This window comes from Sphaeramia orbicularis, chromosome 21, assembly GCF_902148855.1.
Source record: "Sphaeramia orbicularis chromosome 21, fSphaOr1.1, whole genome shotgun sequence".
NCBI classification, from domain to species: Eukaryota; Metazoa; Chordata; class Actinopteri; order Kurtiformes; family Apogonidae; genus Sphaeramia; species Sphaeramia orbicularis.
Window position 1 is genome coordinate 58,349,592 of NC_043977.1, and position 23,874 is coordinate 58,373,465.

A 23,874-nucleotide genomic window follows, 5' to 3' on the forward strand; every position below is an offset into this window, starting at 1 on the left:
GGAAAGTACAAGTTTAGGCTTTTTATTTTTTTATTAAATAATTGCCTATTTTGGAAACATCATGATGCAACAGTTTTTTCAGATGTTTTTTTTTTTTTTTTTTTTTAAATTATGGGATGTCCTTTGCAGTGGACAGTTTTTGTTTTGTTTTGGGTTTTTTTTTGGATAAAGCTGTGAAACTCTTGTCCAAAAATGTGGACAGAAAACCTACAGCTGGGCTTAGGAGGTTAAATTTATGAGATCACAGAGGAGTCCAAATTCTAAAACTAAGATGATCCTTTTTTTGATTGTATGGCTTAGAGTCTGCAGAGACTGCCCTCATGTGGTTTGGACAATATTGCCTTTATAACCCTCAGGAACTATGTGTCCATAAATGTGGACATCATGCGTGAAAGGGTTAAATATGTGCAGATACAACAGTGTGTTTGCTTGCTTTGAAAATCCAAATGGTGCAGCCCACATGTTCCAGTGTGATTTCCAGGTGCAGAAGGAGCTTCAGTGGGTTTATGAGGCGTCCTGCTCCTGCAGAGCTGATCAGTAACCCCTAAAGAAAACCCAGATCTACAGTGTCCTGTTTGGTTTGACCCTGAGCTCCAGCCGTTCATGCTGTGTTCTAACGGACCCTCAGGCTGTGTTTAAAACCCCTTCTGTAGTTCCACCTCTATCTGAGTCTGCTCAGTTTGTTCCTCCTCCCACAGAACACAGCTCCTGTTTGTACTCGTCAGTATTTGTCTGATTTGTACTTTTATCCTGGACTCCCTCTTGTTTTGACATGATGCAGCCGGTCTCCACCACAGGCCACAGGGCGTCTTCTACATGTTTACATTATTTTAAAAGGATGGATGTTGATACTTAACAACATTTATACTGATGTTAACCCTCCGGTATCCTGTCCAGCAAGGCACCAAGTGTGTGTTTTTGGCACACTTGTGGAATAATGTCAAAAAATTTCTTCATACAGTTTGTTTTTAACTCTTTTACACTTTTTTCTGTTTCATCAGCTTGAGCCGTAAATAAAAATACCAAATACTCAATAATTGTCACATTTTTAACCTTTTAAATGCTGTGTTTGTAATGTAAACTAGCCATTTTTTTGATGCAAAAAACACACACACAAAAAAAATTTAATATACTCCATAAAAAGTGGATCACATATTATTAGATTTTTTTCATCCTGGCATATGTCAGTGATTAACTCCAACACTGGTTAATTTGCATTATTATTATTTTTGACGCTAGGTCAAATGTTCAAAAATACTAGCATCTGTCACCAAGTGTGCGTAAAATGCACACCTATAAATCAAACTATTAAATATTATATATGGATTTATTTTTCTGCTGTAATTTGATTTTATTTTTGTAAATCCAGCTCAGCCCTAATCATACAGATCAAATGTTAGAAACAGTGCGTTTTATGCACACTTGGCAGACAGATGCTAGTCTGGTCATTTTATTTTGTTTACAGTGTGCACATTTGAGTTGGTGGACAGAATTTTAAAGATCATGTAAAAATGAACAACTTTTGAATTCTAACCTTATTTAAATTGTGAAAAATAATATGAAGTTTTTTAACACGAAGTGCAAAGTGTGCGTAAAAGGCACACCTGGATACCGGAGGGTTAAACACTCAGATTTAACCTCATGTACACAAAACACATTGTGACCTTTTATTGTCATTGTAGCACGTACAAGATTTTAAAGTGCCGTCCAACCTGTACATCATAAGTCAAATCCAATACAAAACCTACAGTAAAAGCAGCTAAAACACACAGGTGTAAAAGCAGCCGAAGCCTTCAGTCCCACACTGTCCTACATTCTGTTACTGAACTGATCCTCTTTAAAACATACTGCACATTAGACGTGTTTTCAGTGTCGAGTCAGTGGTTTCAGGATGAACTTCTGACTGTTCTGTCAGTGGGTTTGTCCACAGCGCTGGGCCAAAGATCAGTCACTTCTGCCCTTTGATTCAAACAGGGTCAGAAATGGGTCCAAAAAGCCCAGACGGAAAGGATAAAAGTATATATAAAAAAAAGAATACAAGTATAAAAAAAATGATAAAAGTCAAACTGCTGACTTCAAAACAGTGGTTCACAGACCAGCTGATGACATCACAGTGTGTGTGTGTGTGTGTGTGTGTGTGTGTCTATACGGCTGATGACATCACAGTGTGTGTGTCTGTGTCCATACAGCTGATGACATCACAGTGTGTGTGTGTGTGTGTGTGTGTGTGTCTATACAGCTGATGACATCACATTGTGTGTGTGTGTGTATGGCTGATGACATCACAGTGTGTGTACAGTCCACTTCCCATACGTTGTAACAGACACAGCTGTATCAGACTGTATGTACAGATGGCTGCTGTTTCCTGTTTCCTGTGTGATCTTCGTCCTGCTCAGTATCTGCTCAGTGTTCTCTGTGGTTTATGCTTCAGTAACTGAGCGTGAACGTCTTCATCAAAGGCCAGTAAAACCGTTGTGAGTAGCCCCTCCCACTGCTGACATCACTCAGACTGGCGCCCGCGGGGACGCACAACATTTATGACTGTCTTTATTGCTAAATGGAGCCCTTGAAGTTTACTGCTCTCTGCATTTTTGTAGAAGACAGAGGTGATGGGGTCAAAGGGCACCAACGTTAGAGACGCACGGCGAGGGCTGGTCACATGACTAACCAATTACAGCGCAACTCCACCACATATTCCATTGTTAAATGTTTTTTTTTGTCTCATTTTATCTCAGTGTTTTCAGCACCTGATGCACCAACCAACAGCTTTAAATGAACAAAGGGAAATACCACACTACCCACAATTCATAGCACCGAGCTGAAGACAATAAAGCACTCAGCAGGTTTAAGACCCTGAGCTCTTAGAAAACTGGACTACAGGAGCCCAGAACAAATGGATGGGTGGATGGACGGATGGGTGGTCATTATTTTCCCTCTTTAATTGGACTCTTTGGACAGTCCAGTGTTTCAAAGTCAGTCCCACAGATCCGGACCTTAGGTGAACCCGGGTCCCAGTCCCAGGAGGACCAGGTTTTGTGGTTCACATACTGGTCCAGTGGAGTCTGATAGCTCCATTTGTGTTTTCATGTGTGTGTCTGCTGTAGTTGTCCTCTGCTGTGTGATAATGAACTACTGAGAACCAACAGCTTAATATGGAGCATTTACAGCAGCTGTCAGCTGGTGTGGAGTCAAAGTAATCTGATTACACTGATACATTCAGCCTCAGGGAGAACAGATCTGGGTTCACCCATCAGTTTAGTAGAGCCATCTAGTCCCTAACCCTAACCCTAACCCTAACATGTTCTTTTTTTGCTGTTTGGTTTTTATTGTTGTCATTGCTTTTGTTTGTCATGTATGTTTTTATTGTCTTTTTAATCTCTCTAGATATAGTTATGTATTTATTATTTATTCATTTATTTATCTGTTTAGTATTTATTTCCTGATCATGTATTATTTACCTCCTTATTTGTTGATCCTCTTCTTCAGACATGCTGTCCTTTCAGTATTTACAACGACTGTTCACCTTAAACCTCATTCTGCTCCACCTGCTCACTTTAACCCAGCCCAGGGTCTGGGGGGGGGGGGGTGCTGGGTCTGTGTGTGTATGTGTGTGTTGGGGGGAGGGGCTGTGGTCCTGGTCTGGGGGGGCTGCTGTGGTCCGCTCTGCTTGCCCTCCTCCTCTGTGTGTGTGTGTGTGTGTGTGTGTGTACTCAGTCTTACCTGTAGTAAAGCTCAGAGCTGCCCCCTACTGTTTAGAACACACCACAGGTACTGACCACAGGTACTGACCACAGGTCCAGACCACAGGTACTGACCACAGGTACTGACCACAGGTCCAGACCACAGGTCCAGACCACAGGTACTGACCACAGGTCCATACCACAGGTACTGACCACAGGTACTGACCACGTCCAGACCACAGGTCCAGACCACAGGTACTGACCACAGGTACTGACCACAGGTCCATACCACAGGTACTGACCACAGGTACTGACCACGTCCATACCACAGGTACTGACCACAGGTACAGGGGTCACATCACAGATACAGAATAAAGACATGTTCATATGTCCTTTTTACTGTTACATGTGGATTTTTGTATAAAAAAAATAACATAAAAAATATAAAAATATGCTTTATCTGGAAAATAATTTGTCTTTTATTTCAATAAATATTTATTTTTCAAATAAACCCAAAGTTTTTCCAAACCTGCTTCAGAACATTAGTCTACATCTGGTTTGAATGTTCAGCCCCTCTGTCCTGTTTTTAGGAGTTTCACACAAACACCCTCTCATACATATATATATATATATATATATATATATATATATATATATATATATATATATATATATATAGGTTGAGGAAGCAAAATGTACGATATTTTGAGGCAGGGATTGAAAGACAGTGTATGACCAATTAGTTTAGTGAAAGTCATGAGAATGTATTTGCCACAAGAAAATGTCCATAATAGAAAATGTTTTTATTCTATGTGTCCTCCTTCTTTCTCAATAACTGCCTTCACACGCTTCCTGAAACTTATGCAAGTGTTCCTCAGATATTGGGGTGACAACTTCTCCCATTCTTCTTTAATAGTATCTTCCAGACTTTCTGGTAATAGTTTTGCTCATAGTCATTCTCTTCTTTCCATTATAAACAGTCTTTATGGACACTCCAACTATTTTTGAAATCTCCTTTGGTGTGACGAGTGCATTCAGCAAATCACACACTCTTTGACGTTTGCTTTCCTGATTACTCATATGGGCAAAAGTTTGTGAAAAGGTATGGATAATAGTGTTAGGTATGATTATGACATCAGTATATGTTTGGGTTCAAAACAACTGACGTAGTGTCTGCTGAGAAAAAACAACTAAATGTTCAGTGTACATTTTGCTTCCCCACCCTGTACATATATATATGTATATATTTGTGTGTGTGTGTGTGTGTACTCCATATGCTATGTTATCATTGTTGTTATCCTTATGGTTATGATTATCTACACTAAATATGTGTGATTATGTTTTTATTAGAATCCAAAAACCTTTCAACAGATGAATCAGTCCTGACCTTTATCAGGATATAACTGTCTGTCATGTGGTGACATCATTCCTGTATTAGGTTGTGATACTGACCATCCCTTTATAGTTTTTATAGTCTTATATTGGGACTAGCACGTTGACCCTTTGGGGAACCACAGGTTCTAGATGTGGTAGTTTTTGTGGTGGGGACAACTTCATTTCCCATCATGCAGTGTGGTACTGTGCTTCTGGTCCACTGCCATGGACATAGTAACAGGATTATAAGGCTGTTGTATTCAAAATAACTGATATGTTGTAAATATTGGTCCGATCAGCCGACTGCAGGGCTTTCAAACTCATTTTAGTTCAGTTCCATATTCAGCCTAATTTGATCTGCAGCGGGCCAGAACCAGTAAAATAATGACTTAATAACCTATAAATGATGACAAATCCAAGTTTTACTTTTTGTTTTAGTGCAAAAAAAACGACAATTAAATTATAATTAAATTAAAATATTTACATTTTACAAAAAAGATGTGAATAACCTAAAAAAAAAAAAGAACTTTCATTTGAAAAATTAATGCAATTTGAACACTCTTCTTCCTGGACTTCTTATTTCTACATGTGCATTCACACACAGTGTTCCATAAACATTTAATAACAGACAGAATATTGTTCAAATGTTGGAGTTTGAACTAAAATGTGAACAGTTTCTCCAATATTCCATCTGTTATTCTGAACACAACTGCAGATCCCAGTGGATCCATAAATGCACCAAACATTTAGGAACAGGCAGAATATTGTTCAAACTGCACAGTTCAGGTTGTTCATCTGTGCTTTTATTTATGGATTTATTTGCATTTTATTGTGAAAGAATAGTTTTGTAAATGTCAATATTTTCATAGTGGAATGTTATTTTTTTAACTTCAATTTTTTCCACATAATTGTTCACAGTAAATGTGTGTTTGTCATTATTCTGGTTTATTGTGTTGTTCTTTTGACTGTAGATCCCATTGGTCTGGATGTGGAACCTGAACCACCTGGACTGTTCAGGTTCAGTTAGGACCTTTCATCCTGCAGGGCCACAATGGAACCTTTGGTGGGCCGGTTTTGGCCCCCGGGCCACATGTTTGACACCTGTGTTCTACTGGGATCTTTACTGTGCAGATGGAAGTGTTCGTCTACTGTAGGAACCAAACTGGACACATACACACATCTACATTTAACACAAACACACACACACTTCCTTTTCATCTTTTCCATCTTGTTCTGTCTTTTCTCTTTCTTGCTCTTCTCATGTGTTTGTGTCTTTTAGCAGGTTTTTGTTTGGCTCAGTTTTGTGTGTAACTTTATTCTTGTCACACCTTTTATAAAGATGTCGGACCTGTGTTCTGTGGTTCTGTCGGACCTGTGTTCTGTGGTTCTATTGGACCTGTGTTCTGTGGTTCTATTGTACCTGTGTTCTATCGGACCTGTGTTCTGTGGTTCTGTTGGACCTGTGTTCTGTGGTTCTATCGGACCTGTGTTCTGTGGTTCTGTTGGACCTGTGTTCTGTCAGACCTGTGTTCTGTGGTTCTGTCGGACCTGTGTTCTGTGGTTCTATTGGACCTGTGTTCTATTGGACCTGTGTTCTGTGGTTCTGTTGGACCTGTGTTCTGTGGTTCTGTTGGACCTATGTTCTGTCAGACCTGTGTTCTGTGGTTCTGTTGGACCTGTGTTCTGTTGGACCTGTGTTCTGTGGGTCTGTCAGACCTGTGTTCTGTGGTTCTATTGTACCTGTGTTCTATCGGACCTGTGTTCTGTGGTTCTGTTGGACCTGTGTTCTGTGGTTCTATCGGACCTGTGTTCTGTGGTTCTGTTGGACCTGTGTTCTGTCAGACCTGTGTTCTGTGGTTCTGTCGGACCTGTGTTCTGTGGTTCTATTGGACCTGTGTTCTATTGGACCTGTGTTCTGTGGTTCTGTTGGACCTGTGTTCTGTGGTTCTGTTGGACCTATGTTCTGTCAGACCTGTGTTCTGTGGTTCTGTTGGACCTGTGTTCTGTTGGACCTGTGTTCTGTGGGTCTGTCAGACCTGTGTTCTGTGGTTCTGTTGGACCTGTGTTCTGTGGTTCTATTGGACCTGTGTTCTGTGGTTCTATTGTACCTGTGTTCTATCGGACCTGTGTTCTGTGGTTCTGTTGGACCTGTGTTCTGTCAGACCTGTGTTCTGTGGTTCTGTCGGACCTGTGTTCTGTGGTTCTATTGGACCTGTGTTCTGTGGTTCTGTTGGACCTATGTTCTGTCAGACCTGTGTTCTGTGGTTCTGTCGGACCTGTGTTCTGTGGTTCTATTGGACCTGTGTTCTATTGGACCTGTGTTCTGTGGTTCTGTTGGACCTGTGTTCTGTGGTTCTGTTGGACCTATGTTCTGTCAGACCTGTGTTCTGTGGTTCTATTGGACCTGTTTTCTGTGGTTCTATTGGACCTGTGTTCTGTGGTTCTGTTGGACCTATGTTCTGTCAGACCTGTGTTCTGTGGTTCTGTTGGACCTGTGTTTTGTCAGACCTGTGTTCTGTGGTTCTGTCGGACCTGTGTTCTGTGGTTCTGTCGGACCTATGTTCTGTTGGACCTGTGTTCTGTGGTTCTGTTGGACCTGTGTTCTGTGGGTTTGTCGGACCTGTGTTCTGTTGGACCTGTGTTCTGTGGTTCTGTCGGACCTGTGTTCTGTGGTTCTGTCGGACCTATGTTCTGTTGGACCTGTGTTCTGTGGGTCTGTCGGACCTGTGTTCTGTGGTTCTGTTGGATCTGTGTTGCTCTCTGAACCCCCCCCCCCCCCCCCCCCCCCCCCACTGTGTCTGAGTGGCTCGGTTCCAGACATGAAGGTCCAGTTCTGTCTGTAAATTCTCTGGTACCTTTGGATCCACATCAGTTCAGTCCATCTTTGCAGAACTTCTATAAATTCCTTTTCCAGGTGGTCCAGATGGTGGTGTTGGGTCTCCTGGTTCTGGTTCTGGTTCAGTTTTTTGGCTCCAAACAGAACAGTTAGATGGACTCTGGGTGGTTCTGCAGATCTGGTGTTGACCCAGTGGGTTCTGGTCTCAGGTGGTTGAAGGTTATTCACAGGTTTTCCACCAGTTTATTTATTCACATGATTTACACCAAATATCTACAGCTGTCACTAATGGATCTAGTTCTGATGGTCATCAGTACAGAACCAGAACCACAACTCAAGTTCTACCAACATTAACACGACCAAAAACGGATTCAGTGAAAGTAACACTGTTCCTTTAAATATTAGATTTAGAGTTTATAGAACACTGTTCCTTTAAATATTAGATTTAGAGTTTATAGAACAGTGTTCCTTTAAATATTAGATTTAGAGTTTATAGAACAGTGTTCCTTTAAATATTAGATTTAGAGTTTATAGAACAGTGTTCCTTTAAATATTAGATTTAGAGTTTATAGAACACTGTTCCTTTAAATATTAGAACCGTTTCATAAAAGAAAGCATTAAAAACATGCCAAATCACTGTTCAGGTTTGAAAGTTACTTGTGTTTTTACGTTACTGTTTAGGGAGCTGGTTTGTGTTGTTTTCCTTCTGTAACCCTCATAAGACAATGGCCTCCTCAGGTTGTGTAGGTCATTTAAGTGCAGCACCCACACTGTCCAGTAGGATGTGCAGTTTGACTAACTGACCTGAGCTCCATGTGCGTTCAGTCACTTCACTTCAAAGCAGCTCCATATGGTTGACTAGAGCTAACCAGAGCGAGGAAGTAAGAAAATCCTCAAGTGACATCAAATATACTGTTGTATGGGCACTAATAATCTGTTATAAACAGGCTTTACACTTTGGCAAACGCCTTCGAGCTGTGAGAAGTGACTACTGGTTGAGAAATTACATGTAATCCTGGTGAGTGTACAACATGTTCACTGTTAGCCGGAAGCTAATGTTATGCTATGAACTTGACATTCTTACCAGATATCATTCTAAAAAACAAAAAACAAAACAAAAACAAGTACAGTTACATGACCTTGTCATAATGTTTTATCTAATGTTTTACCTGCTCTGGTGCATTTTGTATCACTGCAAATTGTATGTAATGATTAGAATAAGCTAATGCGCTAGCGCTAGCTGCTGATGCTAATTGCTAACGTGGTCCGTGCCCTTATCTAGGCCTGAATTACTACATTGTGGAAGCATGTGCTCTTTGAACTATAAATAAGTTTTATGATAAAATATATAGACATTTGGTTGGAAGATGGTTTTGGTTGTAAAATCATAAATGTTGTGTGAATACTGTTAAAATTTCACTTCATTGTTATTGTTAAATACAGATAAAAGTCAGTAAGGTTAAAAAGGAATGATAAATAGTTTATTCTGATTAAGGAAATGTGGTTAATTTACAATTTCATGTTAATCAGTGTTTTATTTGTTAAAAATGGAATTGTTTGACTTTAGGTTGAATCTGGACTAAATCTGTAAAACAATAGAAATGAAACAGAACCATCCATCACACTGAAAGTTAGATGTGATTTAGTTTAAGGAATGAGAAGTTGAAAATACATGTTCTACCATTTTTAAATACAAATTAAGGATCTGTAATGATGGTTAACTTCATTTCAAATGTATTCCAGATGGATTCAGTGATTCAACAACCAGTAAAATGTTAAACCCAACCCGTCCACTTACAGTTCTGTGTCATTTTATTGAACTACAGGTCAGTTTGTGAATGGACATGAACTGGACTACAGGTTCTGTTACTGCTCCCTCATACATCATCAACCTGATTTGAATAAATTATCCTGAACTTTCGGGTGCGGTGGAAACGCAGTTACCAGGAACTCTTTTACCCCAAAAAGTTCCAGGTAAATAAGTTCCTGGTAATAAAGTTCCTGGGCCTTTTGGTGGGAAAGGGCCTATTAAGGACCATCAAGTGTGACTGTCCGCCCCTGGATGGTACCACAGCATTAGGCAGTGTGTGTTTGTGTGGGTGGGTGGTACCACACAGCTGTATTCAGTGTGTGTTTGTGTGGGTGGTACCACAGCATTAGGCAGTGTGTGTTTGTGTGGGTGGGTGGTACCACACAGCTGTATTCAGTGTGTGTTTGTGTGGGTGGTACCACAGCATTAGGCAGTGTGTGTTTGTGTGGGTGGGTGGTACCACACAGCTGTATTCAGTGTGTGTTTGTGTGGGTGGTACCACAGCTGTATTCAGTGTGTGTTTGTGTGGGTGGTACCACAGCATTAGGCAGTGTGTGTGTGGGTGGGTGGTACCACAGCTGTATTCAGTGTGTGTTTGTGTGGGTGGTACCACAGCATAAGGCAGTGTGTGTGTGGGTGGGTGGTACCACAGCTGTATTCAGTGTGTGTTTGTGTAGGTGGTACCACAGCATTAGGCAGTGTGTGTATGTGTGGGTGGCTGGTACCACAGCTGTATTCAGTGTGTGTGTGGGTGGGTGGTACCACAGCTGTATTCAGTGTGTGTTTGTGTGGGTGGTACCACAGCATAAGGCAGTGTGTGTGGGGGTGGGTGGTACCACAGCTGTATTCAGTGTGTGTGTGTGTGTGTGTGTGTGTGTGTGTGTGGTACCACAGCTGTATTCAGTGTGTGTTTGTGTGGGTGGTACCACAGCATAAGGCAGTTTGTGTGGGTGGTACCACAGCATTAGGCAGTGTGTGTATGTGTGGGTGGTACCACAGCTGTATTCAGTGTGTGCTTGTGTGGGTGGTACCACAGCATAAGGCAGTGTGTGTGGGGGTGGGTGGTACCACAGCTGTATTCAGTGTGTGTGTGTGTGTGTGTGTGTGTGTGTGTGGTACCACAGCTGTATTCAGTGTGTGTTTGTGTGGGTGGTACCACAGCATAAGGCAGTGTGTGTTTGTGTGGGTGGTACCACAGCATTAGGCAGTGTGTGTATGTGTGGGTGGTACCACAGCTGTATTCAGTGTGTGTTTGTGTGGGTGGTACCACAGCATTAGGCAGTGTGTGTATGTGTGGGTGGTACCACAGCTGTATTCAGTGTGTGTTTGTGTGTGTGTGTGTGTGTGTGTGTGTGTGGTACCACAGCTGTATTCAGTGTGTGTTTGTGTGGGTGGTACCACAGCTGTATTCAGTGTGTGTTTGTGTGTGTGTGTGTGTGTGTGTGTGTGTGTGTGGTACCACAGCTGTATTCAGTGTGTGTTTGTGTGGGTGGTACCACAGCATAAGGCAGTGTGTGTTTGTGTGGGTGGTACCACAGCATTAGGCAGTGTGTGTATGTGTGGGTGGTACCACAGCTGTATTCAGTGTGTGTTTGTGTGGGTGGTACCACAGCATAAGGCAGTGTGTGTGTGGGTGGGTGGTACCACAGCTGTATTTAGTGTGTGTTTGTGCTTGTGTTGGAGGCTGATGGTGTCCGTCTGTCCTTCTGTCCATCTGACCGTCCGTCCTTGTATCTGTTCCAGGGGACGATGTGAGCTGTACTGCAGACGGACAGGTCTACACCAACAGGGACATCTGGAAACCTGAACCATGTCGGATCTGTGTCTGCGACAACGGTCAGGTCCTGTGTGACGAAATCCAGTGCGACGAAATAACCAACTGTGAGAAGGTGGTCATCCCCCAAGATGAGTGTTGTCCCATCTGTCAGTCCGACTCGTCCAACACTGGAGGACAGGACAACTATGGTGAGAAGACCACTGGTGGACCGAGACATTTACTGTTGGACTAAGACATTTACTGCTGGACCGAGACTTTTACTGCATTAATAGTCCTGTAGTGTCACTATGTCCATGTTTTAATACTGATGTAAAGGTCCTTTTATTGTCAACCTGCATTAACCCTTTATTAGGCAAGTGACTATTTTTGGTCATTTCCACACACATTCCAAGACAGTGACAGTAACAGTTCCAGTGAGGACAGTATTCAAGGCTTAAATTATTATTGTTTCTAAAATGACTCACAGATGGTTTGGACTGAATTTATATGAACATTCATTTTCTTTTTTTCTATGAATTTAAATGATCTTTCGATAAATTTCTAAAATATTTTGTTCTGACTGTAAATAATTTTTTACCATAACTAACCATCTAATTTCATCACATCTCACTCTCAACAGTGATTTATTTATTTGTTTATTTATTTTAAATTCATGGCTGTGATTTTAAATGTTCTACTTCTAGATTTCTAAAATATTTTTCGTGCTCTTTCATGATCACCCAAAAATTACCCCCAAACCTCCCGAAAATTACTCCAAAACCATCCAAAAATTAGCCCCAAACCACCCAAAAATTACTCCAAACCCACATCAAAATTGCTTCAAAACCACCTAAAAATTACCCACAAACCACCCAGAAATTACCCTAAAACCACCCCAAATTACTCCAAAACTAGCCAAAAATAACTCTCAAACCACACGAAAATTTCTCCCAAACCCCCCAAAATTACCCCCAAAAACCACTCGAAAATTACCCAAAAATTACCCCCAAATCACCCCAAAATTACTTCAAAACCACCCAAAAATTACCCATAAACTACCCAAAAATTACTCCCAAACCACCCAAAATTACTCCAAAACCATCCAATAATCACCCCAAACCACCCCAAAAATTTCTCCAAACCCACCCCAAAATTACTCCAAAACCACCCAAAAATTACTTGAAAACCACCCAAAAATTACTCCCAAACCACACCAAAATTACCCCAAAACCACCCCAAATTTACTCCAAAACCACCCAAAATTACCCCCGAGATACCCAAAAGTGACTCCCAAACCACCCAAAAATTACTCCCAAACCACCCCAAAATTATCCAAAAACCACTTATTAATCACCCTAAAACCATCTAAAAACAAAAACCTAAAAATCGTCCAAAAACCACCCAATTTGTTTTTTTTTTTCCTCCATGACTCTGATTTTCAATGTTCTTCCTCTAAATGTCTGTAATATTTTTCCTGCTCTGACTAAATAGTTATTTTCTTGCTCCTCTAACCATCTACTGTCATCACATCTGACTGAGGAAGAAAAATCTACCTTTAAACTGTAGTGAAATACTGATGTTTATCAACTCTGTAGAAATAAGTATGTGGACACATCATGTCTCCAGCTGTCAGATGTCCTGTTCAGGAGAACACAAACATCAATATTAACAATCAATAGGATATCTATCCCATAATATCCAACTCTGTTCTGACATAGGTGATTTTTGGGTAATTTCTAGGTGGTTTTTAGATGGGTTTTTTGTTAATATTTTGGTGATTTTTACGTGGGTTTTTGGGTGATTCTTGGGTTTTTGGGTAATTTTGGGGGGATTTTTAGGTGGGTTTTTGGGTAATTTTGGGGTGATTTTTAGGTGGGTTTTGGGTGATTTTTAGGTGGGTTTTTGGGTAATTTTGGGATGATTTTTAGGTGGGTTTTGGGTGATTTTTAGGTGGGTTTTTGGGTAATTTGGGGGTGATTTTTAGGTGGGTTTTGGGTGATTTTTAGGTGGGTTTTTGGGTAATTTTGGGGTGATTTTTAGGTGGTTTCTGGGTGATTTTTAGGTGGGTTTTTGGGTAATTTTGGGATGATTTTTAGGTGGGTTTTTGGTTAATTTTGGGGTGATTTTTAGGTGGGTTTTGGGTGATTTTTAGGTGGGTTTTTGGGTAATTTTGGGGTGATTTTTAGGTGGTTTCTGGGTGATTTTTAGGTGGGTTTTTGGGTAATTTTGGGGTGATTTTTAGGTGGGTTTTGGGTGATTTTTAGGTGATTTTTGAGTAATTTTTGAGTGATTAAAGTGGTTTTTGAGTGATTACAAAAGAGAATGAATAATATTTTTTCAATGTAGAGGTAGAATTTTTAAAATCATAGCCATGGATGAAAAATAATAATAATTCATGTTGATGTAATGTCAGTCCAAACCATCTGTGAGTCATTTTAGAAACAACGAGAATAATTGAACCCAAACGAACCAATGCACTGATATCTATCCCATAATATCCAACTCTATTCTGACATTAGTCCTTATTGTTTTGGATCCCAGAGCCCTGTTAGAGCACAAACACCTGGATTCAATGGGTCCACAGACTGGGGTCCATTTGGGTCTGAGTTAAACAGTTATGAATATGAGGAGAATAATGTTCTAGGTTGGTTCTTGTATCAGTGCGTTACTGAGGTTCTGCCTTAGCTCTGGAGCTGATCCTTGGATTTAAAGACAGTGTGTGTGACGTCCAGTCCAATGACACAAACGGCCTTTTCTGTCTGTTTTTTGTCTGTTTTCTAATGTAGGTGGGGGCAGAGTTTACAAGGTAGGCCATGACTTTGTGATCTGAAATTCTGTGTCTTTTATAACATGTGTTCCATTTTAATATTCACTTCCATCATGTAAACACTAGTGGTAAAGGTCTGTCCTGTTTCTATAATCAGGGTCAGAAAGGAGAACCCGGGGATGTCCCCATTGTGAGTATTCAATGTTCAATATTTCCAACTGGTTCACGTGTCAGTGTGTAGGTCTAGTCTCACGTTTGGATTTGGTGGTTTTCCTGCAGGTGACGGGGATCCGAGGCCGACCTGGACCCATGGTGAGCAGCATTCAGAGTCCTTTTAGGTCCAGATCCAGTGGGACCACACGGACCAGATCCAGTGGAACCACATGGACCAGATCCAGCGGTACCACATGGACCAGATCCAGCGGTACCACATGGACCAGATCCAGTGGAGCCACATGGACCAGATCCAATGGGACCACATGGACCCATGTTCTGTTCAAGTGTCTGTGTTTAAACTCAATAACTGATCTGTTTAATCCATGTATGAATAGGTCTGAGTCAGTACTGTCACATGACACATGGGACAACTGACACAAAGAACATTTATGGGTCAAAATATTTAATTTCCTTCTGCATGACACAGAGACTGAAAATGAACCTCATTTTATCCATTTTATTCAAATGTCCAAATCATGCTGTTCTCATCATAAATGGATCCGAAATGAAACACAGAGCTTTAGCTCTGATGGAAAAACTACAACTGGGATGAATATTGGATCAAAATGAGGAAATGATCAGTTTGGATGAACACAGATGTGATGGGACACGACATGAGTCTGAGCAAATATTATTATAGTTAATAGTGCATTTACATATTTTAGTCCTTTTTAGGTTTCATTTTATATTAAATATATCTTTATATCTATTTTTCTAAAAGTGAAACAAATTTTGTAAACAGTTTTATTAAATAGAGTTCTTAAGCTAAAAAAGGATTTGATAAATGATCAGAGGAACTTTAGTTTAGACTGGGTGGTTCTGTTTGACTGGATCTGGACCTTTTTTTTCTTCATCATGTCTGCTGAATGTGTGCTTCTGGTCAAAGTGTTGGAATAATTGTGAATATTCACCTGAACTGACACTAGATGGCAGAAGAGGACAGTGTCCTCCTGCATACCTTCACCTTTAAAGGCTGTTGTCTGCACCGCTCAGCTCATCATCTCGGTCACTGTGACCCTGAATGCACCGCTCAACTCATCGTCTCAGTCACTGTGGCCCTGAATGCACCGCTGTGCCTTAACCTTGTTCTGATCTGACCACAGAAGTCCAGCTGTCAGAGTTTCACAGGTTCTTTCTGTTTCTGATCACAGGGACCTCCAGGTTCTCCAGGAGAAAGAGGACCGCGAGGACACAAAGGAAGACCAGTAGGTTCAAGCGTCCACCGACACCAAGCATGAAAACAAAACACACACTAAAAAAAAAAAAAATCGTAAAAAAAAAGAACAGTATTATTCCTGCAGCTGGGTTGCCGAAAAAATACTGTTAAATTACGGAAAATAACCATCTCATAAAAATAGGGTAATTTTCCATAATTAAAATACAGTTTTTTGCCCTAACTTTACATGATATTTTGCATATTTTTTTGACTTTTTAATGTTTAATGAAGAATATTTACATGTATTAAAACAATCAGTTGCATGATGGACGGGTCCCTATTGCACTTATTATATTATATGAACAGGACAGAATCATTCCCATGTTTCTACAGTGGATCAGAACGGACTTCTTCGTCATCTTTATTGTGTTTTATGGCTGGAGGCTTCTACTCATTGGGGCGGGGGGGGGGGGATGCACTCTGTGATTGTTGGTCGAAGCGGAGTGGGGGCTGGGGGGTGGGGGGTGTAGCGGTCGGACATTGTTGCTGTACTATTCCTGTAACTCCATACTCAGCCATAGGTGATAGTTTGGATCCAAGTTAATATTCCAAGTACGACCGGCTTCTGTGACTCACCTCAGAGAACCTCCAGTGTCCAGTTCCTCCACACTGTGGGTTCCAGTTTGAGGCTGGGAGCACCTCCAGCTCAGGGGTTTTCCACACCCTGCCTCCGTGTCTTTTCTGCGCCAGAGCCGTTGCAACTGAGACCAGGGGTTCACAGACAGAGCCGGCTGCGGTTCCATGTACTCCCGGTCCTGCTCTGAAAAATCAATCTCATCCACCATTAATCGATTAAAATCAAAAAGAAAATCGATCTTAGATTGATTAAATCAATTTTTTTACCCAGCCCTAGTTATCTAGGATACAAACGGCCTTTTATGGGACACGTTGTCTTTGATGTGTGGTTATTGTTGGTCACTGAAGTGAAATAAAAGTACAAAACTGAAACTTAAAAGAAAACTCTCATGCAATAATCTGCAATAATCTGCAATAATCTGCAATAATCTTTCCAAATCAGTGTAAAAAGAGCTAATGAATGAGCCTGTGCCTTTGCTACACAGGGTCTGCGAGGCTCTGCGGGTTATGACGGAGAGCCGGGTGTACCAGGTCAGCCCGGAGAACCAGGACCTCCAGGACATCCATCACATCCAGGCGTAAGTGACTGCAGGAGCCACGTCTGACATGATACATACATGACACATACATGACACATACATGTACAAACATGACACATACATGTACAAACATGATACATACATGACACATACATGTACAAACATGACACATACATGATACATACATGACACATACATGTACAAACATGACACATACATGATACATACATGACACATACATGTATAAACATGATACATACATGATACATACATGACACATACATGTACAAACATGACACATACATGATACATACATGAGACATACATGTACAAACATGATACATACATACATGAGACATACATGAGACATACATGTACAAACATGACACATACATGACACATACATGTACAAACATGACACAGACATGACACATACATGACACATACGTATGACATACATGTACAAACATGATACATACATGTACGAACATGATTCATACATGAGACATACATGTACAAACATGACACATACATGACACATGCATGTACAAACATGACACATACATGACACATACATGACACATACGTATGACATACATGTACAAACATGATACATACATGTACGAACATGATACATACATGATACATACATGAGACATACAAGATACATACATGACACATACATGACACATGCATGATACATACATGTACGAACATGTACAGAAAGACAGAAAACATACTAACACACCCTGAAAACAAACACAACCCCAGTTCTCCACTGTTCTTAACCCAGTCAAACCAGTCTCTGTCTTCACACTGGTGTCCTGGACTGGACTGGATTGACTGGACTGAACTGGACTGACTGGTGCCGGTTGTCTGCTCCGCTCATTAAGTCCTCTGTATCTGCAGGGTTTGGGATCCCAAATGGCTGCAGGGTTTGGGGATGCAAAAACAGGACCGCAGGCCATGTTGAGTGGTACCAGGGTAAGTGTGTTTTAGTTCTGACAAGGCAACGGCCTACCTTTGATTTACAGCAGCTGGGAATAAACTGATGTTCAGTTGAAATGAAAGTGACATCTGAGAAAACCAACTCCAACAAAACAGTTTACACCCTCCACAAAAACAGAGAAATCAAACTGACACTTTGAAAAATTATACATATATATATACACACACACACACACACACACACAGGGTTATTCGAAAAGAATGAACCAATTTCATAAAACTACAAAACTAACTAAAACGTATAAAAATTATGGATAAAATTCCCTTCATTTTGGTCTTTGTCAATGTCAGATTGATGTTCAATGGATTTCTTTGTCTCTCTCAGTTTTCTGTGCTGTCTCCATACGACACTTTTTGCTCCGTCACTTGTGTTCACTTGTGGTTTCCAGTCGTCTTCTGGTCCCCACTCTACCTGGAAACATGGAGACTAAAGGCAGCCATACACTATGCGATTATTTCGATCGTTGCACGCAGCTTCATCTCAAACTGTGCGAATCATTCATAAGGTCAGACTCACGATTCATGTTCTCACACTGTACGAACCGATGCTCGTATGCGACCTGACTGCTCGCACTGTAGGACCATACACCATAGGACGCACGACACGTTTAAGTGTTGTATCCGGAAATACAACGTTAAAATACCAAGGAATCCGAAAGTGCATAGACGATTGTGTATTGGCATGAGTCACGAAAATAGTAGTGCTAAACAAAAACTGACGAGCTGCTTTGGCAATATGTGCCATTATCTGCGGGGAATCAAAAAAGAAGAAAAGACCGTTACGTGTTTGGTGCAGGAATTGGTTGTCCAGATGTGGACAGTATGGGCTGTCAGTCCTACAGCAAAGGGAACTAGAGGTAAGCTGCAAAAGCTAAACTGCACTAGGACAATAGCCAGCTACTGTTATCTTAGAATTAGCTTACAGTAGCTGGCTATTATTGTATTTGCGCATGCACAGTGTGAGAATTTGAGGCACGTTGGCTCGTGGCACTGCTTTGACAATACGATACCCTCACGAGGAGCGAGCAGGATTTCAAACAGCTCCATTTTCCTTGTGAACACACGATTGCTGGTCATGAGGTGGTTGTGAGATGCTAATCGCTTCTCTTTACCCCATGTACACTGCACGAAGCACGACACACAATTAGAGGCACATCTGGCCCGATCCCAGAAATAGTCGCACGAGTGAGAAATCGTCTCTAAACTCGCACAGTGTAAGGCCGCCTTAAAGTTGGGAGAAAGCAGTACAGTCCTATCTGGGATTTATTTGAATACGACGACAGAGAAGAAGAGAAAAGAGACGACTGAACTACAACTAAACTACAACTAAGCTTTTAGAAAAAAATGAAAACCAATAAATACTAGCAAACCTTCTCTAAAAACTATTTAAAATGAACTGAATTAGTGAAAAAAAGTCCAAACTAAATAAAACTAAACTGTAATGAAAAATCCAGAACTATTCAAACCTTGCCACTCACCACAGTAAGTAAAAGTCCAGACCTCAGACTTGATTATTGAATATTATTGGGACAAACTGATCGTTCCTCTTAAAACAACACTTGGCAACAGCAGGAAGGAGCTGATGGATCCACAGCCGTCCAATCAGTATTCTGTGTTCTGTCCTGTGGATATTGATCAGAAGGTTAATTGCTGGCTCCAGTTCAAATGTCACCTTTAACTTTGACAGAGAAAAAAAAAAAACAAAAAAAAACAAAACACCAGCCTTGCGCAGCAGGTGTGTGTGTGTGTGTGTGTGTGTTCTGTAAGAATGAGTTTGGAAAAAGAGGGAAAAGCCCACCGGTAAAAACATGTGATCACCTCCACAGTCTGATCAGGACTGTTAGAAGAGTTCAGTCATTGAAGTGTTGTTACCATGGTTACGGTGAACTGGTATTTTTGCTCTAACTGCATGGTGTCTATTTTAGGGAGAGATGGGACCACGTGGACCACCTGGACCCAATGGTGCAGCGGTAAGACCATTATTATTATTATTATTATTATTATTATTATTATTATTATTATTATTATTAATCTTTTAAATACTCTTAGGGTCAACCTGGAACACAAGGACCTCCAGGAGATGTTGGTGATCCAGGACAAATGGTACGTCAGCTGTGTTTGTGTTTGGTTTAGTTCATGTGTTTTTAGGTTTGGTTCTTTTGGTTCTGTGTTCTTATGTGTTTGTGGAACCTTTTTCCATTTCAGTATTATAAAAGTAAATGCACTTTTTTTGGTGGATGAATGTGTCCTGCTCTCATTATCATCATCATCATCATCATCATCATCATCAGTAATTTTATCTGGTTTTATTATTTTTTTTTCCCAGTATTAAACTTTAAATGAACAGTTTAATCTCTTAAATAGAATAGAAATATTTGTGAAATTACGATATATTTGCAAATGTATTTTAACTGTATTTTTCTGTGAAAAAAGAAAAAAAATTCTTTTAAAAAATTGAAATTTTATGGTTATTCACAGTTACAGTTTTTTCATGTTATTTTCCATTTGACCTGTAAAACCACAGTCTGTTTTTGTCATTTCATTGATATTTTCCTGTATCCTAAAAATACTGGAAAAATCTGTAAAATAAACAGTAAGAATTCTGTTCAATTACAGATTTTTTTTTACAGTGTGGATGTTGTGATTTTAGGGTCCGTCTGGTCAAAGGGGGCCTGAGGGTCCGCCAGGGAAACCAGGGGAGGATGTAAGTGTTTTCAAAGGTCATTGAAACTGTACGTATTCTAGAAAAATCCAATAAAATCCGTCATTGATTGTGTGAAACGTTTGCGTCCTGATGCAGGGTGAACCGGGTAAACCTGGGAACACTGGAGAAGTGGGCTTCCCCGGCTCGGCGGTAACCCCCCCCCCCCCCCCCCCAACACACATGTACCTGCAGCTGGTTCAGGCCCTGCACTCATCACCTGTGTTCTGTCATTTGTTTCAGGGAGCCAGAGGATTTCCTGGAACACCTGGACCCCCTGGACTGAAGGGACACAGAGTGAGTCCAGGTTCTGTAGGGGTCTGGAGGGTCCAACTTCTGTAGGGGTCTGTAGGGTCCTGCTGGTCTTCGGACCCTCACACACATCAGCTAAAGCACAGGTGTCAAACATGTGGACCGGGGACCAAATCCGGCCCACCAAAGGTCCCAGTCCGGCCCGCGGGATGAATTAGCAAAGTGCAAGTTAAGGCATCAAACTCAAAAATAATATCATAATAACCTATAAATAATGACAACACCATTTTTTCCCTTTGATTTAGTGCAAAAAACAGGAAATTGTGAAAATGTTTACATTAACAATAAAATGTGAATAACCTGAAATGTCTAAAGAAAATTAAGTGGAATTTGAACAATATTCTGCCTGTTCCTAAATGTTTTATGTCTTTGTAGATCTGATCTGTAATGCATATGTAGAAATGATAAATCAAGGCATAGTATTGATAAAATTGTACTTATATTTCCTTACAAATTGCATTTTTTTCAGGTTATTCACACCCTTTTTGTTTGGATAGTTTGTAAATGTAAATATTGGCGTCATTTAGTGTCATTTTTTGCACTAAAACCATTTGGAGTTGTCATTATTTATTGGCAATTATGCTATTATTTTACTGGTTCGGCCCACTGCAGATTAAATTGGGCTGAATGTGGAACTGAACTCAAATGAGTTTGACACCCTTGCGCTAAAGGGTCCAATCCAGCCCCTGGGATGAATTTATAAAATGCAAAAACTAACAATCAGTGGTGTCAGAATCATTTTAATTCAGTTTCCACATACAGATCTCAGCTGGGTCAGATCAGTAAAATAATATCATAATAACCTAGAAATAATGAAAACTGCAGATTTTATCTTTGTTTTAGTGAAAAAAAGTAAAATTACATGAAAATGTTTATATTTACAAACTATCCTTTTACAAAAAATGTGAATAACCTGAACAAATATGAACAACCTGAAATGTCTAAAGAGAAGTAAATGTCATTTTACCAATATTCTACCTGTTTCTATGTATTTTTTGTATTTGTAATTGTAATGTAAATTGAAACTATTGCTAAAACAATTAATCGATCAGGTGCTTGAAGCGAATGCAAAAATTCACAATTCAATTAATCGACTGGAATCGATTGAAGGGAAATATTCTATGGCAGTTTTCCTGAATTGAAGCTTCTTTGTGTGTCACAATAAGCGTCTGTGTGAAACACAACAGTGGAACCAATGTTTAACAGCAGAGAAATGAAGGAAACAAAGCTGAAGATTCAGGAGAAATGTGGTTGAATGATTTTTTATTTTTTATTATCACTTTGAGTCGATTAATCGGTTACAGCTCTAGTTGGAACGCACATGTGTAAATGATAAACTGACAATCTGAGGCAGAATATTGTGAAAGGTCCCGTATTTTGCTATTTTTCAGTCACGTCATATAGGTCTCAGAAGCCCAAAAACATAGTATTTAAGTTTGTTCGCCCCAAAATCATCCTTTTTTCGGAGTTTCAGCGGTCGAAAAAGTCCCTCTCCCCAGCCCTCCTCAGAACAGGCTGTTTCTGGGCCTGCTTCCGGGTATGCAAATGAACGCATCTGTCCACGCCCACTCCCCCTCCCCTCTCTGGGAGAGGACGCGGCTTCCGCTAGCGGTACTACGCGCTAATGTTGACTGTGAAGCCATGGCTCTCTCGTCTACAATACACATGTCTCAGACAGAACGTCTTTCCAAACACTGGCTTTCTTTGCCTTGAGGCGTGATTGAGCCCCGACGGAAAACAGCGGTGTTGTGTTGGGTTCGTGGACCTTACACGGAAAGACGCCTGCCGCCACTAATGCAGGCAGCTGCTAACAAGCTTGATGCTAACTATACTGATGCTAACCACAAAAGGCCCGTGTTCACAGTAGTTCTGTTGAATGTCTCTCGATATTATCAGCTCTTGCATGTTAACGGGGACGCAAACGTTAGCAGCAGTAACCGAGCTATGTTAGCTGCCATGCTAACGTTAGACGTACACATAATCAACCACCACCTTATCCGTAATGTAGGGTTATGCAGTAAAGATACAAAAAAAATGATAAGAACTTACATCTCCCACACTTGTACTTGGGTCACGAAACGTTGGTACTGCGTCCTTCTGGATTCAGAGTCTTTGTGCTAAGCCGCAGCTGTATGGGCCCATGTTCAAAAAACACTCGTCCGTGAAATGCCGGGGACACACATACAAGTGTTTGGGAATGTTGTTTGGTCCATGACCTTCAAAGATAGAATCCAGCCACTTTTTACGGAGAGGCTCGGAAGTGGGGAGCAAAAATAAACTATGGTGTTGGTGTGTGCAGCCAACAACACCACAACTTGCGTGTCTCGCCTTCGCCATGTTTGTTGTCCAAGAGGTACTTTGCCAGGGCGGGGCTCGCTTTGCCAGGGTGGGGGCACAGTCAGGGGGAGGAGTTAAATCCGCTTATGTTGTCATAAACGGACCCAACTCAAACTTGGCCGTTTGTGCAGGCATTTTCACTAAATGTGGTGTAGCAAGGCAGGGAGGAAACAGACAGTTTTCAAATTCAAACCTCATAATGAGGCTACTGCAACACACACTACTGTAAGAAAACTGTCACAAAGTGAGATTTGCATAATACGGGACCTTTAAAATTGCACTTGTTTTTCTGAGGACATTTCAAGTTCATGTTATTCATATTTTTAAGGAAACGTTGTAGATGTAAACATTTTCATAATGTAATTTGACTTTTTTCACCGGTATTATTTTACTGGTCCAGTCCACTTCAGATCAAACTGGGGCGAACGTGGAACTGAGCTGAAATGAGTTGGACCCCCCTGAGCTGAAGGGTTTAGAGTTTGTTGTTTCTTTTCTCTGTCTGTGAGGAAACGTTTTTTCTGCAAATAGTCAAAGTACAGCTTTTTCTACTGCTGTTCCCTCCAACCCTCTGGAACCCCACCACCACCTTCTATCCAACACTGCTCCCACCTCAACACCTTTAAATCCCTTTTAAAAACTCATTTATTTCAGATTGTTTTGAACGTTTAATTGTTTTATGTTCATATACCTGCCTTTTGCACATGCTTTTTATCTGTTTTTAATTGGTTTGGTTTCTGTTTCTGTTT

The 23,874-nt window shown here is 40.7% G+C and overlaps 1 protein-coding gene across 1 annotated transcript in view; it reads left to right on the top strand.

Annotated features, from left to right (window-relative positions):
- LOC115412880 (collagen alpha-2(V) chain-like) overlaps window positions 1-23,874 on the top strand; it is a 94,642-nt gene that overhangs the window by 40,511 nt on the left and 30,257 nt on the right. The window contains exons 2-13 of the mRNA XM_030125544.1: window positions 11,444-11,665; window positions 14,243-14,262; window positions 14,381-14,413; window positions 14,503-14,535; window positions 15,591-15,644; window positions 16,717-16,809; window positions 17,680-17,754; window positions 19,704-19,748; window positions 19,828-19,881; window positions 20,429-20,482; window positions 20,579-20,632; window positions 20,723-20,776. Coding sequence (XP_029981404.1) covers window positions 11,444-11,665; window positions 14,243-14,262; window positions 14,381-14,413; window positions 14,503-14,535; window positions 15,591-15,644; window positions 16,717-16,809; window positions 17,680-17,754; window positions 19,704-19,748; window positions 19,828-19,881; window positions 20,429-20,482; window positions 20,579-20,632; window positions 20,723-20,776 — 791 coding nt within the window. The remainder of the gene's footprint in view (window positions 1-11,443; window positions 11,666-14,242; window positions 14,263-14,380; window positions 14,414-14,502; window positions 14,536-15,590; window positions 15,645-16,716; window positions 16,810-17,679; window positions 17,755-19,703; window positions 19,749-19,827; window positions 19,882-20,428; window positions 20,483-20,578; window positions 20,633-20,722; window positions 20,777-23,874) is intronic.